The sequence below is a fragment of the Narcine bancroftii genome, chromosome 11, assembly GCF_036971445.1.
Source record: "Narcine bancroftii isolate sNarBan1 chromosome 11, sNarBan1.hap1, whole genome shotgun sequence".
NCBI classification, from domain to species: domain Eukaryota; kingdom Metazoa; phylum Chordata; class Chondrichthyes; order Torpediniformes; family Narcinidae; genus Narcine; species Narcine bancroftii.
The window spans coordinates 89941636-89956080 of NC_091479.1; the positions used below are offsets into that span (position 1 = coordinate 89941636).

The following is a 14445-nucleotide window of genomic DNA, read 5'->3' on the forward strand; positions in this document are numbered from 1 at the left end:
TGCATGGTATGTTGTGTTTAATGAACCTTGTAGGATTTTTTGAGGAGGTTGCCAAGAAAGCAGATGAAGGAAAGGCTGTGAATGTTGTCTACATGGACTTTAACAAGATTCCACATGGGAGGTTAGTTCAGAAGGTTCAGAACTAGATATCCATGGAGAGGTTGTAAACTGGATTCAAAATTGGCTGAATGGGAGAAGACAGAGAGTGGTAGTGGATGATTGCCTCACAGACTGGTGGCCTGTGAGTATTGGTGTGCCTCAGGGATCGGTGCTGGGACTAGAGTTGTTTGTTTCTATAACAATGATTTGTATGAAAATGTTGGAAATTGGATCAGCAAATTTGCTGATGACACTAAGATTGGAGGTATTTCGACCACTGGAAATATGGGACAGAAAATGGCAGGTGGAATTGAATGCAAACAAGTGCGAGGTGTTGCATTTTGGAAGGACAAACCAAGATAGGACATACTTAGTAAATAGTAGCTCACTGAGGAGTGAGGAGGAACAAAGGGATCTGGGAATACAGCTACATAATTCCCTAAAAGTGGTGCCACAGGTAGACAGGATTATAAAGAAAGCTTTTGACATCTTGGCCTTCATAATCAAAAGTACTGAATAAAGGAGTTGGGATGTTATGGTGAGGTTGGATTAGACATTGGTGAGGCCAAATTTGGAGTATTGTGTGGAGTTCTGGTTGTTAAATTACTGGAAGGATATCAGTAAGATTGAAAGAGTCCAGAGAAGATTTACTAGGATGTTTCAGGGTTGAGTTACAGGGAAAGATTGAACATGTTATAATTTTATTCCTTGGAGTGTAGAAGAATGAGGGGAGATTTGTTAGATGTTTATAAAGTTATGAGGGGTATAGACAGAGTAGGCTGTCTCCACTTAGATTAAGAGAGATAAATCCGAGAGGACATGGCTTTAGGGTTAAAGGAGAAAAGTTTAAGGGGAACTTCTTCACTAGGAGTGTGGTGGGAGTGTGGAACGAGCTGCCGTATGATATGGTCATTTCCTCTCATTATCTCTTGTTTCAATAAGGTTGGCTCTTATTCTTCTAAATTCCATTGAGTAAAGGCCCAATCCAAAAATTACCCAATTATCCCGTTGCTTTCATTTTACTGTAAATTACCCACTCCTTTATCCATGCCAATATATTTTTCTAATCCCATTTGTTCTTGTCTGTTGCAGAAACCTTATCAAATGCCTTCTGAAAATTCAAATATGCTGAATGTTCTCCTAGAATTTGTTAAACGTTGTTTCCTGTTCAAAAAAAGCATGTTGATTTCCTTTTCTTTTGATTTTCCAATGTCCTCCTAATGCCTCCTTTGTAATAGTTTTCAATATCCGGTGTAGGTGCTCATTTAACTGATGATGCCAGGGAGAACAGCATACTTCTGAAATGTGTTTTCAGCCACATCACAGGGAACAGGGAAAGTCGGGCCTTCTTTTATATCTACCTCAATCAGGAGTACCATATTTTTATGCATATAACTCATTTTACAAACCAGATAGCCCCCACATATTATATGCATGTGTGTGCTATGCAGGAATATTTTTACATGTTGAAACAGCGTACACAATTTATAGTTGGCGTGAGAAAGTCGCACCGGCAATTTATAGTGAGCTTGGGAATATAATAGCAGCAATGAAAGAACGCACACAATTTATAGCAGGAGTGGGAATTGGGTACATACAGAATGGCAAAATTCAATATTTTGATCTTGGGAATATCTCTTTGACTATGGTATTCTGAGAAACAGGATATTCTGACTAGGGCACTGTACTTATCGATGTTAATTGCCCCAGATCCGTTCCCTGAGGAAAGAGATTACCATTTAGGGGGGAGCAACAGTATGTGAGTTGGAATTTGTTCCCAATATCGTTTTAGGTAGACCCAGAGATATTTCATCGAAAGATCTGCTGATACTAAAACTAAGTGCATGACTTTAGTACTGGAAGTGCAGGTTATTTATTTGAACGGGATGTTGCATTTCTGTTCCTTCTTTCAATAACTCACCAGAAAAAAAAACTTTACGGTTTGAGATAGCTGGGATTGATTGGTTCCTTAAAATAAATGCAAGAAATGGTAAAAGTAAGAAATAATAAACTTGAAACTGAAGTTTGCAACTCCTCCACTACATTGTGCTTTCTAGTTTCAAGGAAGGAATAGACCATGTCACGTCAACACAATATTAGAGATTGAGGAGTCATGTGATGGAGTAGTGGCTGGTAGGAGAATACCTGCCCTCTCCAGAAAATAAGAAATAAACTGGAAAAAAAATCAAAGCTCAAGAAATACAAAACACAACAAATAAAAGATAAAGGTGTGGAGAAAAGAAAGAAAATGGCACCTAAGAAGGAAAAGCCAAAAACAATGGCGAAAAAAAGGAAAGATGCTGGAAGAGAAAGGAAAAGGCCTTACCTGCATGAAGAGGCAGGGACCCACCATGGACAGAGGAGCCTGCTCTCCGAGGTTAGTGGAGACTCCGCAGGGTTGCGACCTCCCAACCGCGGGACTGCAAAAATGGCTCATTGAGCCAAACAGAAGTGCGCAATGTGCACACCAAGGAAAAGGAAAACAACGACGGGAGAGGGGCCCAGCTTTGGAGTGAATTTGCACAGAACGACCAGCTGAGAGATGCCTGACAGCAGGGGTCTCAGCTGGAAGAAGAGGAAAGCAATGGAAAAGGGAGTGATAAGAAAGAAAAACAGCAACAGGAAGCCCAACAGATAACTAGCCTAGAAGAAGAGGACCAACAAAAAGAAGCTATGCAAAATAAACACCCAACAAACTGAGGCAAGCAGCTCAACAAGGAAGTCAGAAGAGACACAGATACAAGGAAGAGAAGTAGAAGACACAAACCCAAGAGCAGACACAGAAGAAGAAGAAGACCAAGCTCTGCACAGTGGAATAGAAGGTAAAATAGATGGACAATATATAGATTTTTAAAAATTTCAAGAACAAATGAAAGCATTAAAAGAATGGTTGACATTAGAATTTAGTGAAATGAAAAGTACAGAAGAAAAAGGAGTAGAATAGAGCTGGTCATGACAGAAATAGGGAAAAGATTAGAAAATGTGGAAGAACGAGAAATGGCTATAGAAATGGAAGTGAATGACCTAAGAAGAAAATTGGAAGAAATTGACAAAAAAGCTAAAGAGTCACAAGAGTTGTTGGCTCAGAAGATGGATATAATGGAAAACTATAGTAGGTGAAACAATATAAAGATAGTGGGCCTAAAGGAAGATGAAGAAGGCACAAATATGAAAGAATTTATAAAAGAATGAATCCCAAAAGTCCTGGGAATGCCAGAAATACAGGAAGGAATAGAAATAGAAAGGGCACATAGAACACTAGCCCCAAACCCACAGTCACAGCAAAAACCAAGATCTGTTTTAGTAGAATTTATGGGATACATGACAAGAGAAAATATATCGGAGAGGGCAAGGAATAAAATTAGAGAAGACTAAAAGCCATTGGAATACAAGGGTCAAAAAATATTTTTTTACCCAGACATAAGTTTTGAACTCCTAAAGAGGAAGGAGTTTAACACAGCAAAAATCAATCTTATGGAAAAAAGGCTATAAATTTATGTTAAGATATCCAGCTGTGCTTCAAATAGTTATCCCGGGGGAGCAAAAGACTGTTCTCGGATCCAGAGAAAGCACGAGAATTTGCAGAACGCCTGCAGGACAGAAAGAGAGATGAAGTGAAGTAACAAGAACGAAGAACAAAAAAAAAGAAAGAACGAAGAACGATGACAAACTACATATAAAGACATAAAAATAATGTATAAGTAAGAACTAAAGAAGGGAAAGAAAATGGAAGTAAGGGAGGGGGGAAAAAGAGGGGAAAAAAGAAGAAAAGAGGGTGAGCTTTGTTTAAATGTGAAGATAAAAGTCTTTTCTGGTGGGGGTTGGGGGGAGAGAATAACAGTTACTGCGAAATCAGTTGAAGCTTGCAAGCGGGTTCACAATCCGAATGGAGAAGGGAGTTGTGGTTTCCCAGCAAGGGACAAGGGGCAACTCAGAGGTGGGGGGGGGGGGAACACTTGGGGTTAAGGGAATTTTAGATGTGGAAGTTGTTGAAGTATTTTATATTTTAGAAGTGTTGTCATACATTGAGTTCAAAAAGGGAAAACTGAGAGATGAAAATGGGGAAAAGGGGAAAGGTGGTGGTGAGGAAGTAGAAATGAGGCGTAAACAGTATGAGATGGCGATGTTGAACTATATGACTAAAAATATTAATGGAATACATAACCAAATCAAAAGGAAGAGGCTATTAAATTTACTGAAAAAAGAAAAAAATAGATATAGCATTCATGCAGGAAACGGATCTAACTGAAGTGAAACATAATAAATTAAGGAGAAACAGGGTAGGGCACGTAAGGCAGCATCATATAATTCCAAAGCCAGAGGTGTAGCTATATTAATCAATAAAAATGTACCAATCAAAATAGTGGAGGAAATAATAGATCCAGCAGAGAGGTATGTAATGATAAGGTGTCAGAATTTTGGAATTTGTTCAATATATATGAACCTAATGAAGAGGATCAAAAGTTTATGCAAGATATTTTTTTGAAGATTGTAGATACGCAGGGGAATAAATTGATAGGAGGGGATTTTAACCTTAATTAGGACCCAAAGGTGGATCAAACTGGACAAAAGACTAGCAAAAAGAACAAAGTAGCCAAATTTATGGTTAAATCAATGCAGGAAATGCAACTTTTGGATATATGGACGAGGCAACACCCAAAGGAGAAGGAATACTCATATTATTTGAGTAGACAGAAAATATACTCAAGGATTGACCTGTTCCTGTTGTCAGCCCATATCCAAAGGAGAGTTAGGAAAACGGAATATAAAGCTAGATAGTTATCTGATCATTCACCTCTGTTATTAGCAATAGAACTGGAGGACATCCCACCGAGAACATATAGATGGAGATCAAACTCCATGCTACTTAAAAGACAGGAATTTAGAGAATTTATTGAACGCCAAGTTAAAATGTACTTTGAAATAAATACGGAATCAGTGAAAGACAAATTTATATTATGGGATGCAATGAAAGGTTTCATTAGAGGGCAGATAATAAGTTATGTAACTAACATGAAAAAGGACTACAATCGGGAAATAGTTGGAAAGGGAGATAGTAAGTACAGAAAAAGAACTAACAACAAGGGAAGATACAACAAAAAGAAGAGAATTGGCAAACACAATATTAGAGATTTATTTTGCTTTTCCACCATGCTTTCTCTCTCAACTAGTTCTGCTGGAGGCTTTTAGTCCTGAAATTATGGTTCTGTTCGCATTTACACAGGAAATTTTTTTTCTTGCTATTTTACGACTCCAAAGAGCATAGCATTGCATCCAAACTACTTCCCCATTCATCACGATCTGGTTCCTTGATATCCAGGAGTAAGATGTGACCTCCTCGCTGGTTCTGTAGCTTTATCAGTTTCTCAGCCTGCTCACGCTCCTCATGAGACTGCTCCAGAAAAAAATGGACTGAGTTCTTCAATGCAATGTCAATATGGTCAAAATAGTCGGACATGGGGACACAGATTCATCACAAGGTGCAGGATGCATAGAGCTCAGGATTGTTTTGATGGCTTCCTCGCAGTCATTGTGATAGGTCTGTTATACCTGGGAGCTCATTTCGATTGGCATGGGAGGGAAAAGCTGTATAAACAGCAGAAGATGCTACGGTGGTGCCGGATAAGACAGCTGGGAATGAAGGTTCCTTTCAAACACTGTTGAGGCAGGAACACTCTCAAGGAAACATCTCAACATGAGTCGCTAGGCAACAAACACCCCCACCTTTGTGCTATTATTAGCAAACCTGATTCCTTTCTCTCAACATCTTCCTTTAGGCTGAAGAAATCAAATGCAGATTAGGTAACCACTGTGGAAGACCTGGTTTCAGTCCACAGGAGCAACTTGGAGCTCTGATTCCAGTCCTCTCTCCAATCCACTCTCACTCTGACCTCTCTGTCTGTGGCCTCCATTACCATGGCCCAGTGGAAGCTTGATTAGAAAAACCTCATCTTTAATTGGGGCAGCCCCCCCCACCCCCGCCAAATCACAGAATTATTGAACTTCAGTTTGTATTTTTACAGAACTAACTATCCAGCACCTATAGGGGCTGGGAGATGGTGGATATGCAAATTTTCCAGTTGCTTGAGACTCACGCTTACAATGCCTAACTAATGCACCAGTATTAAAAATAAACGGTTTAAAAGATAAAAGACAGTGCAAAATGTAAAGTAATTTGATGTAAAGTAAGTACATCAATTGTTTTGTCCACAATTATTTATATTTCACTTCATCACATAATTCTTGTAAGTTACAAAATTTAAATTTAAGTTCTAACCCCAGCTGCTGATGCTGTACCAACATTGTTGCTACCCGTTACGCTAACCAAGCCGCCATCGTAATTAAGCGCGTCACCCCCCAAAAATGCCTTACTATTATACTATTAAAGATAAAGCCTCTTACTAAGCAAGGATAAGGAGACACGTTAAGAGATTCACCCCAGCAGCGAGCAGCATCAACCAACTCTTCATCCTGGGCGATGCCATTTTATTCAAACACAACTTCTTTCAAACAGCTGCTGCAGGCAAAGCACGACCGGGGATTCCATTGGTTGAATGTTTGATCCCACGTTCACCAAGGGCTTGTGTGTTGCTTCAGAGAACATCTGCTTTTACAATTTTAAACTTTTATTTATTCTTAATTTTTTTTTTTTTTCCGGTTGGTTTGGGTTGCCTGTGGCTTGAACTGTGGATAGAGGGGATTTTTGCTGTATTTCTGTGTGTGATTTTGGCTCAGATTTTCTCTTTTTATTTGTAGTCGGGACAATGGGGCATGTCCCAAAGCTTGCTATCAACACATATTTACACAGACATAATCAGTCATGTCAAAACAATATTAAAGATATTTATTTTCCTTTCTTGCCATGCCTTCTCTCTCTCTCACCCAATTCTGCTGAAAGCTTTTGGTCCTGAAATTATGGCTCTGTTTGCATTTCCACAGATTTTCACTTTATATTTAACTCCTCAAAATTTTTTTTGAAGTTGAACCCAACATTATCTGATTTTTGTTTTAAATGTGATCAGGAAGTTGGTTTGATTTTGCATTCTACTTAGAAGTGTCCTTTATGGTTAGAGGTAAGAAATTTCTTAGAGAAAATATTAGGGGTAAAACTCCCACAGGATCTGATGTTATTTTTGTTGGGTTATATATCAAAGTGGTTAGACCTAAATTAGACTTAATTTTTACAATTAGATTTAGCAGTTTTTTTTTAGGAAGTACATAGCCATTACTTGGAAATCAAATATGGATTTGGGGATGGAGTCGGGGCACGCCGAATTGTGCTCTTGTATTCCACTTGAGAAAATAACATAATTTACTTAATATGGAGCTCATATTTACAATATTTACAAAAGTTGAGGGCCTCTCTGAAAGCCCGTCCTGTTGGTAACCCACAGTTCCATTATTATTTGTATTGAGACATATTTCTTTTTGACATTCTCCTAACATTTTTCTTTTCTTTGATATTTTGGGGAGTGTTGGAGGGATGAGTGGTAGGTATTTGACTTTTTTTCTTTACTTTTGTTAAATTGTATACATGGATGTGGTTTTAAAATTCTTAAATACAATGTTCAAAAAAAAATTTCAGTTTCGTGTTTTTTGTTATTGTTGCATTTCATCTGAATCTCTGCAGCAGATTGCTTCATTTTAAGCTATTGATGCAAAAGTCAACTCATTGCCTATTCTTTAATGTCCTTGAGAAGGTGGTGCTCCATCTCCACATTAAATTGCTGCTTTCATTTTAATGAAGGTTCTCCCCTAGAGCAACAGGGTTACGAGTTCCGCACTTACCATTTCATCTTGGCTGCTGTTGACATTTCCGGAAGCACAGTTCGGTCACTTTATCGGGTTTTCTTACTGACAGGCTAATGATTTCCTCAGATTGTGATATTCATTCTGATCAGCATAACCATGGCAGTTCTATTTGTCTTCACAGCATCTCACAGAGTGTTTTTTGGAGGAAGCGGATGTTTTTCTGTGCTGCATGAAGATGTCTTACTCCTGTCTGTTTCAGGAGATAAAGGGACAAAGCTAGCACACTGTGATTGCTGTGAGAAGCAGTACTGTCAAATGTGATGAATCTTTTGTGAAACATGGCTCTAAACCTGTGCTATCGCCTCATGATGAAAATACAAATGTGGTTTCAGCATCGGGCTACACTCATTGCTTTGTTACCTGGCCCAAAGAGAAATCCAGGGAGTGATCTAATTGAAGTTTCTCTCCTACTAATGGGTTTGCTTCAGATTTCTGACCATCGTCACTTTCATTAAAGCATCTGAGATCTGCTCTTGATTGTTATGTTACAGGGTAGAAGGAGAGATTCCACCACAGTGATGGCACTCTCTGCAAGGTCATTAAGCAAAATACAAAACAAACTGCTTCAGGAACTAAGTAGTGCAAGCAGCACTTGGGTTGACATTTCAGATCGAAACCCTGCATCAGGACTTGTAGTGGAGAGAGAAGCTAGCTGGTATAGATAGGAGAGGGAAAGGGGTGAGACGAGAGGCAGTATGTGATTGGTGGATGAAAGAGAGGTTAAGGATGACAGACCGGTAGGGCCGGGTTCAGGAGGAAGTGAGTTGGGGGAGACAGATAGGTGGGTGCTAGGTTGAAGCAGATAGGGTAAAAAAAATCTTTAATCCTCCTTCTTCCTTAGTCACAATGAGAAAGATTTGCTGCCGTATGTTGCACATTGAAGCCACTAATTTCAAAACAAAATATATGTTTCAACCGTAACCCGTCACCTATAATTGACTGTTATCCCCAGGGTGATCTTATCTCCCATCTAAGGGCAAATAGAATGGAAGGGTTTCCAATTGATTGGAACCAGCAATGGATGCAGGTATTTCTGACATAAAATTTTGCCTTCAACATATCACCTTCATCGTCTTAAATCCTTAAATCTGGAACTCCTGGGTCTGCCTCACTCAAACTAAGACCCATTGTGTAGTTGTCTCTGTTCCTTCTCTCCTCATTTCCTAACAAGCAAACTTAATCCTGTCCTAGTTGTGAGCCCAAACTTTCTCTTCTCTCTCATCTTGAAGTTCTTGACTCATTACCTCCTCAGAATCTTTCCCAACTAAACTGCTACTACTCCCATGTTGATATCATTAATTTATTTTTGTCTGGGAAAACTTCCTCTTTTCCTTCAAATCTGATATCACCTCCAGGAGCCAAACCTTGATCCTTCCAACTTCATAAACTATCACACCATATCCTTCAGAAAAAAAACAAGACAAAAGTTCTAGAAGGTAGAAATCCACATGGTTCATTTGAATGATCACCACCCTACCATCTTGCATGGCAAACTTAATCCATCCTTCCCACGCTTCATTACGTGTGAAGCTTTTGATACAAAGATCACACCGCGACCATTCAATCTCTCTTCACTGTCGTCGACTCAGATGGGTCTCCTCTCACCAGGCTCACTTTCCCTTCAAATACCTTCTCTCCATCACGTCACCAATATTTCTCAACATCAGCAGTAGATCTACCCTTGGCGCTTCCAATTTTTCCTTGCTAGCTCTAACAAGGAATTGGGCAACATTTCTTTTGAATATTTTATTTATAATTTTCAAAATTGAACTCAACAGTTTATACACGAGACCAACAGTTTTTACAAATCTGTATCAATTACAATTTATTCTAATCCCATCTATACAAATTCATGGAGTGTTATGTTTGGACTCGACAGAGAATGGGGCAACATTCTTGTCTCCAAATGGAAGGATGAGTGTTCTAAGCACGTTGATGGTCGAGTGTATGTAGTATGAAGTTACTAAGCTGCAAAGGATTTAAATTTGAAATAAAAAATGAAAATGCTGTAAACGCAGCAGGTCAGGTAGCAAGGAGTAAAACACAAATGTCTTCAAGTGCTGTGATTGAAGTAAAAACACAGTGTTGGAGAAACTCTGCTGTTCGACCTGCTGAGTTTCTTCAACGTCGCGTTTTTTTACTTGTAGGTCAGGAAGCGTCTCAGAAAGGGAAACCGAGTTAATGTTTCAGGTCTGTGATCCTTCATCGAATGCTTTCTGCTTTCAAAGCAGTTCTTTTGGTGAGGGAGAAAACAAAATTGCAAGCAAAGAGAAATTTCTGTATTTCCGTGCGAAAGAAGATTAAGACAATCTTTGTGTTTTCTCTGCAGAGGAATTCATTGGTCAAACTATAGTTGAGTTGATGAAAAAAGAAGGTAGCACCCTGGGGCTCACTGTATCAGGTGGAATAGACAAGGAAGGGAAGCCAAGAGTATCCAATCTACGACCTGGAGGACTTGCTGCAAGGTAATTTACTATTCTTATTACAAGAGACTAGTGCGGGTTCACAGCTGAATGAGCTTCATTGGGGTTTATGAAATCTTTGTGGAATAATGATTTGTATTTCTTATTCTTTTTAACCTCTGAAACCTTGTGGATTTCCTTCAGAAAACGCCAGGGCTGAAGAGGTGCAACTGCTTGCTAATTGAGTCACCTTTAATGAAATAAACTGAAAGAATGTTCATTGTTTTCAGCTCATAATAATTATTGACTCGAGAAATATAATTAATTGCATATTTGTTGCGACAGACTTAAAGGAGTTGCCTTTCAAAGATAAAATTATTCTTGATCTGTGGCCATGTGGGAACAGAATGAATTTCAGAGTTAGGGTAAAGCATATGGTGTTAACAATACTGACCATGGATGCATTTCTAGGCATTTATTCACTAAAAGAATTTGATTTGTTCAATACCTCAAATTTAGTGAAGTAAATAAAGAAGTCCTTTGGGATTTTTTTTCAATGGTACCGTATAATTTTTACATTGGCTTGGGGAAGCTCAACACATCATATGGAATGGCGATTGATTTTCTGTTATGTGTTTTAAACTGTTTTTAAAATGCAGTGTTTTAAAAAGTTACTTAGGATCTGACAATGTTGTAGTTTGTGATAAGGATCAAAACAGAATAATTTATCAATAGCCCCTTTCACACTTGCAAGTGATCCCAGGAATGAATGGCCAATCGGCCTTTAAAGTGTCTACTGTGAAACCAAAATCAGTTCAACACTGGTGTTCGATGACATCATCTCATACCGGGGATTAGCTGCCCCGACCCCTAGTACAATCCCTGGCATCTGCAGGCACCAGCATCAGGCAAGTGTGAAACGGGCAATTGAATTGTGGGATTGAAATGGCCCAAGTTTTTGTGTAAGTGCAAAAACCTGAAGGAAGAAAAGATTAAAATGAAGGTATAAACTGCCGTGGGAAAGTAGCAACGGGGGGGGGGGGGGGGGAGGGGGGAGAGAGAGTGAGAGAGAGAGAGAGGAAATAAACAGCATTAGCGGACAATTTTTAAACCGTGTGGGAAAATTGGTAGCACTGCAGCATACAATTTATACAGACCATGGGAAAAAGCTACTGACATTCCCTCACTGTAGAATTGTGCTCTATAGTGCTACCAACTTTCCCATGATGTTTAAAACTTGTCCACTATTGCTATCCATTGTGAGCACCTTCCCACAGTTCCTTATAAAGGTTTATATAGGTCGGCACAACAACAACATGGGCTGAAGGGCTCATACTGTGCTGTACATAAAGCTTAGTTATGTTACAATTAGGTATGATTAATTATTTTCAAATATAAGATCATAATACATTGATTAGGATTTAGGGCAGGTCCACCATAGCTCAATGTATCATGATGCCACTGGTAGAAGGTAGAACAGTCCTAACCCTGGGGGTGGCTCCTTGCAAATGTGAAAGCGTTCAGTGTCCCAGTTAAGAATGGTCAAGTGTGAAAAGCCAAACCCCCATTCCTATCCCAGGTCACTGAACAGCCAATCTAGTGGGATGTAAGTGTAAAAGTGGCTAATCAAATAGTAAAAGAGTATCATACAAGCCGTGACTACACAATGATTGAGGTCAATAACGGCTTGAAGAGGGAGAGGCTCAAAATGACTTTAAACTTGAGAGTGGCAAACCTTGGAGTGAAGAAAAATAAAGAGAAAGCACCAAATCGCTCAACTGCTCATGAATAAAACTACAAAGAGCAAAGTGTTATTCAAAGTAATAATTAATATGATACTAAATATTGTTAGGGCATCATTAACCACACTTTTATAATTATTCATTATCAATTGAGTGACTTGGTGTTTATTTTCAACCAGGCTGACAGAGCTAACATCTACTCAGAATGGTTTAAGTTCATGCTAACAGTTTTATATTTATTTTATGTTGCAAACATTAGTTGTCAGGACTTGGTCCTCTCGTGATCAAGCAGGTAATTATTTTCGTGATTAATGAAGCAAAACAGTATTTTCAAAGAGAGGGACAGTAATATTTATCATTGACTGAGTTTTGCAGGATTTGGAAACTGCATTTCCTGGCTACGTTGAGTGATGGTTATAAATTAAGGATTCGTCAAGTATTTTCAATATATTTGACATGTGAGAAATTAGCTTTCAAAGAAGTGGATAGAATGATGTGTTCCAGTTTGCCTTGTCTAAAACACGAGGGCCAATCTAATATACTATGGCATTCACTTACAGAAGTGATCAGTTAAATATTGGAGATTACATAAAATCTGTCAATGGAATCAACTTGACCAAATTCAGGCATGATGAGATCATCAGTCTCCTGAAGAATGTTGGGGAGAGAGTAGTCCTTGAAGTGGAATATGAACTGCCGCCGGTTTGTGAGTAACTCTGATTTCTTTCTCGTGATAATTTTTGAATTATGTATTGTTAAAGTTAATAATATTTAAAACGTGAACTTGACTATTCAAGAGGCCAAAATCTGTTCATTTATCTTTATGCATTTAGCATAAAGCTAAGGCTTAAACCGTTCAATCATGTTCAATCCCTTTTCAATGATTAATGCTTGATTTGTAAATGTTTTAAACACTGAACTTTTGCTTTAGCAGTCTCAATATTTTGTTAATTTCATAACTAGGAAAAACAAGAAACAAAATCAATGAAATACTGCAAGAAATTAAAATACCTAATCTGAAAACTGATTTTCTGTTAGTGGGCATTCATTTATTAATGTGGTGTGATTTGGACTTGTAAGTCTATTTTAGTTGATGAAAGTGCCAAATAATAAGAAAAAAAATCTGTCATATTCCTCAAAATACATGAAGCATTTTTGTTTGCTGGTTCTCCATTGTTAACACTCACCCGAGATAGAAAGTTCTAGTCTCAAACCCAATTTTGGTGATTTAGCAATTGCTGGTCCTTCAGCCAACATCATACAATAATTAATATTTGCAAGCTATCATATTGCCATTTGTACAATTCGCGATATGCAGAATGGCTCCCAAATTTTTAAGTCTTTCTGGTCTTCAAAAGTTTTTAAATAGCAGTAAATAGCTTTCAGGTAAATCAAAAAGAAAGTAGGGTTTGTTATGCAACTAAATTCACACCTTTATTTTCTTTCTTTTCATTTTGGACAGAATTAATTAAAGGTTCCTCATATTAATCAAGGAAACATGTTGGACAATTCCAAACAGTAACACCAAAAATTTCAATATGCATTTTTGAATGAGGTGGTTCACTCGGACTCCCTGCTTCTTTGAGATTGATCAAAAGATTGCCCCAGTGCTCTCTTTAATACTATGCTAATATGCCAGCCTACTGCACATACTGAAGTCATGGCTGTTATCTGCACTTTCAACAATCCCTCTAATGGATTGCATGCTGCATTATGATGGCTTGATAAGACAGCCTGGTGACATGGTGGGCTCTGCAGCAATCAGTGCTGTAAAAAGGAATAAGCATAATCTGGAACTTCAAGCAGGAATCACCACACTATGAGGGATTTCCAGTCAGATAATCAAAGCTGCAATATTTCTCACGTTTTTGGCTTCCTCACTGACAGCAACCGAATCATCTGAGACATGTACAATATAATCAGAGCTGAAATGTTCTCCAAGTCAGCCTGGAAAAAAAAGGTTAGAAGAATACTGCTATTAGTCTTCTTCCTAGAGTTGACTTAAATTGTCATTAATTCCATCTACTTGACTTTTTTTAAACTTTATCTTAAATTGGAATCAAACCATTCCTACTTGGAGAGCCTAAAGACAATATTAAATAGAGTGGAAGTGTATTCCCTCTTGCACATGGAGCATAACTGTCTTATAATGGCCTAGATCTATCTCTTCTTCACAGTCTTAAGACTCAAACAGATTGCAAATTATTTTCTACAAATACAATTACTTTACTTTGTTAAGCACAATATTTCTCATTAGAATTAGTTACTTACAGTGGAAACAAAATATGCAAAAACTCATTTCAAAACAGCTAATTAGCCTGTTGACCAAGTGTTTTTTCTTTCATTTCCATTTGTTGTCTTTAAGAATCAATGCTGGTGCTTTAAAAAAA

At 38.2% G+C, this 14445-nt stretch overlaps 1 protein-coding gene across 3 annotated transcripts in view; it reads left to right on the forward strand.

Moving 5' to 3' along the window:
• grip1 (glutamate receptor interacting protein 1) overlaps positions 1-14445 on the forward strand; it is a 305651-nt gene that overhangs the window by 200286 nt on the left and 90920 nt on the right. For all 3 annotated transcript variants that reach the window (XM_069903992.1, XM_069903990.1, XM_069903991.1), the window contains exons 3-4: positions 10241-10376; positions 12616-12761. In XM_069903992.1, coding sequence (XP_069760093.1) covers positions 10241-10376; positions 12616-12761 — 282 coding nt within the window. The remainder of the gene's footprint in view (positions 1-10240; positions 10377-12615; positions 12762-14445) is intronic.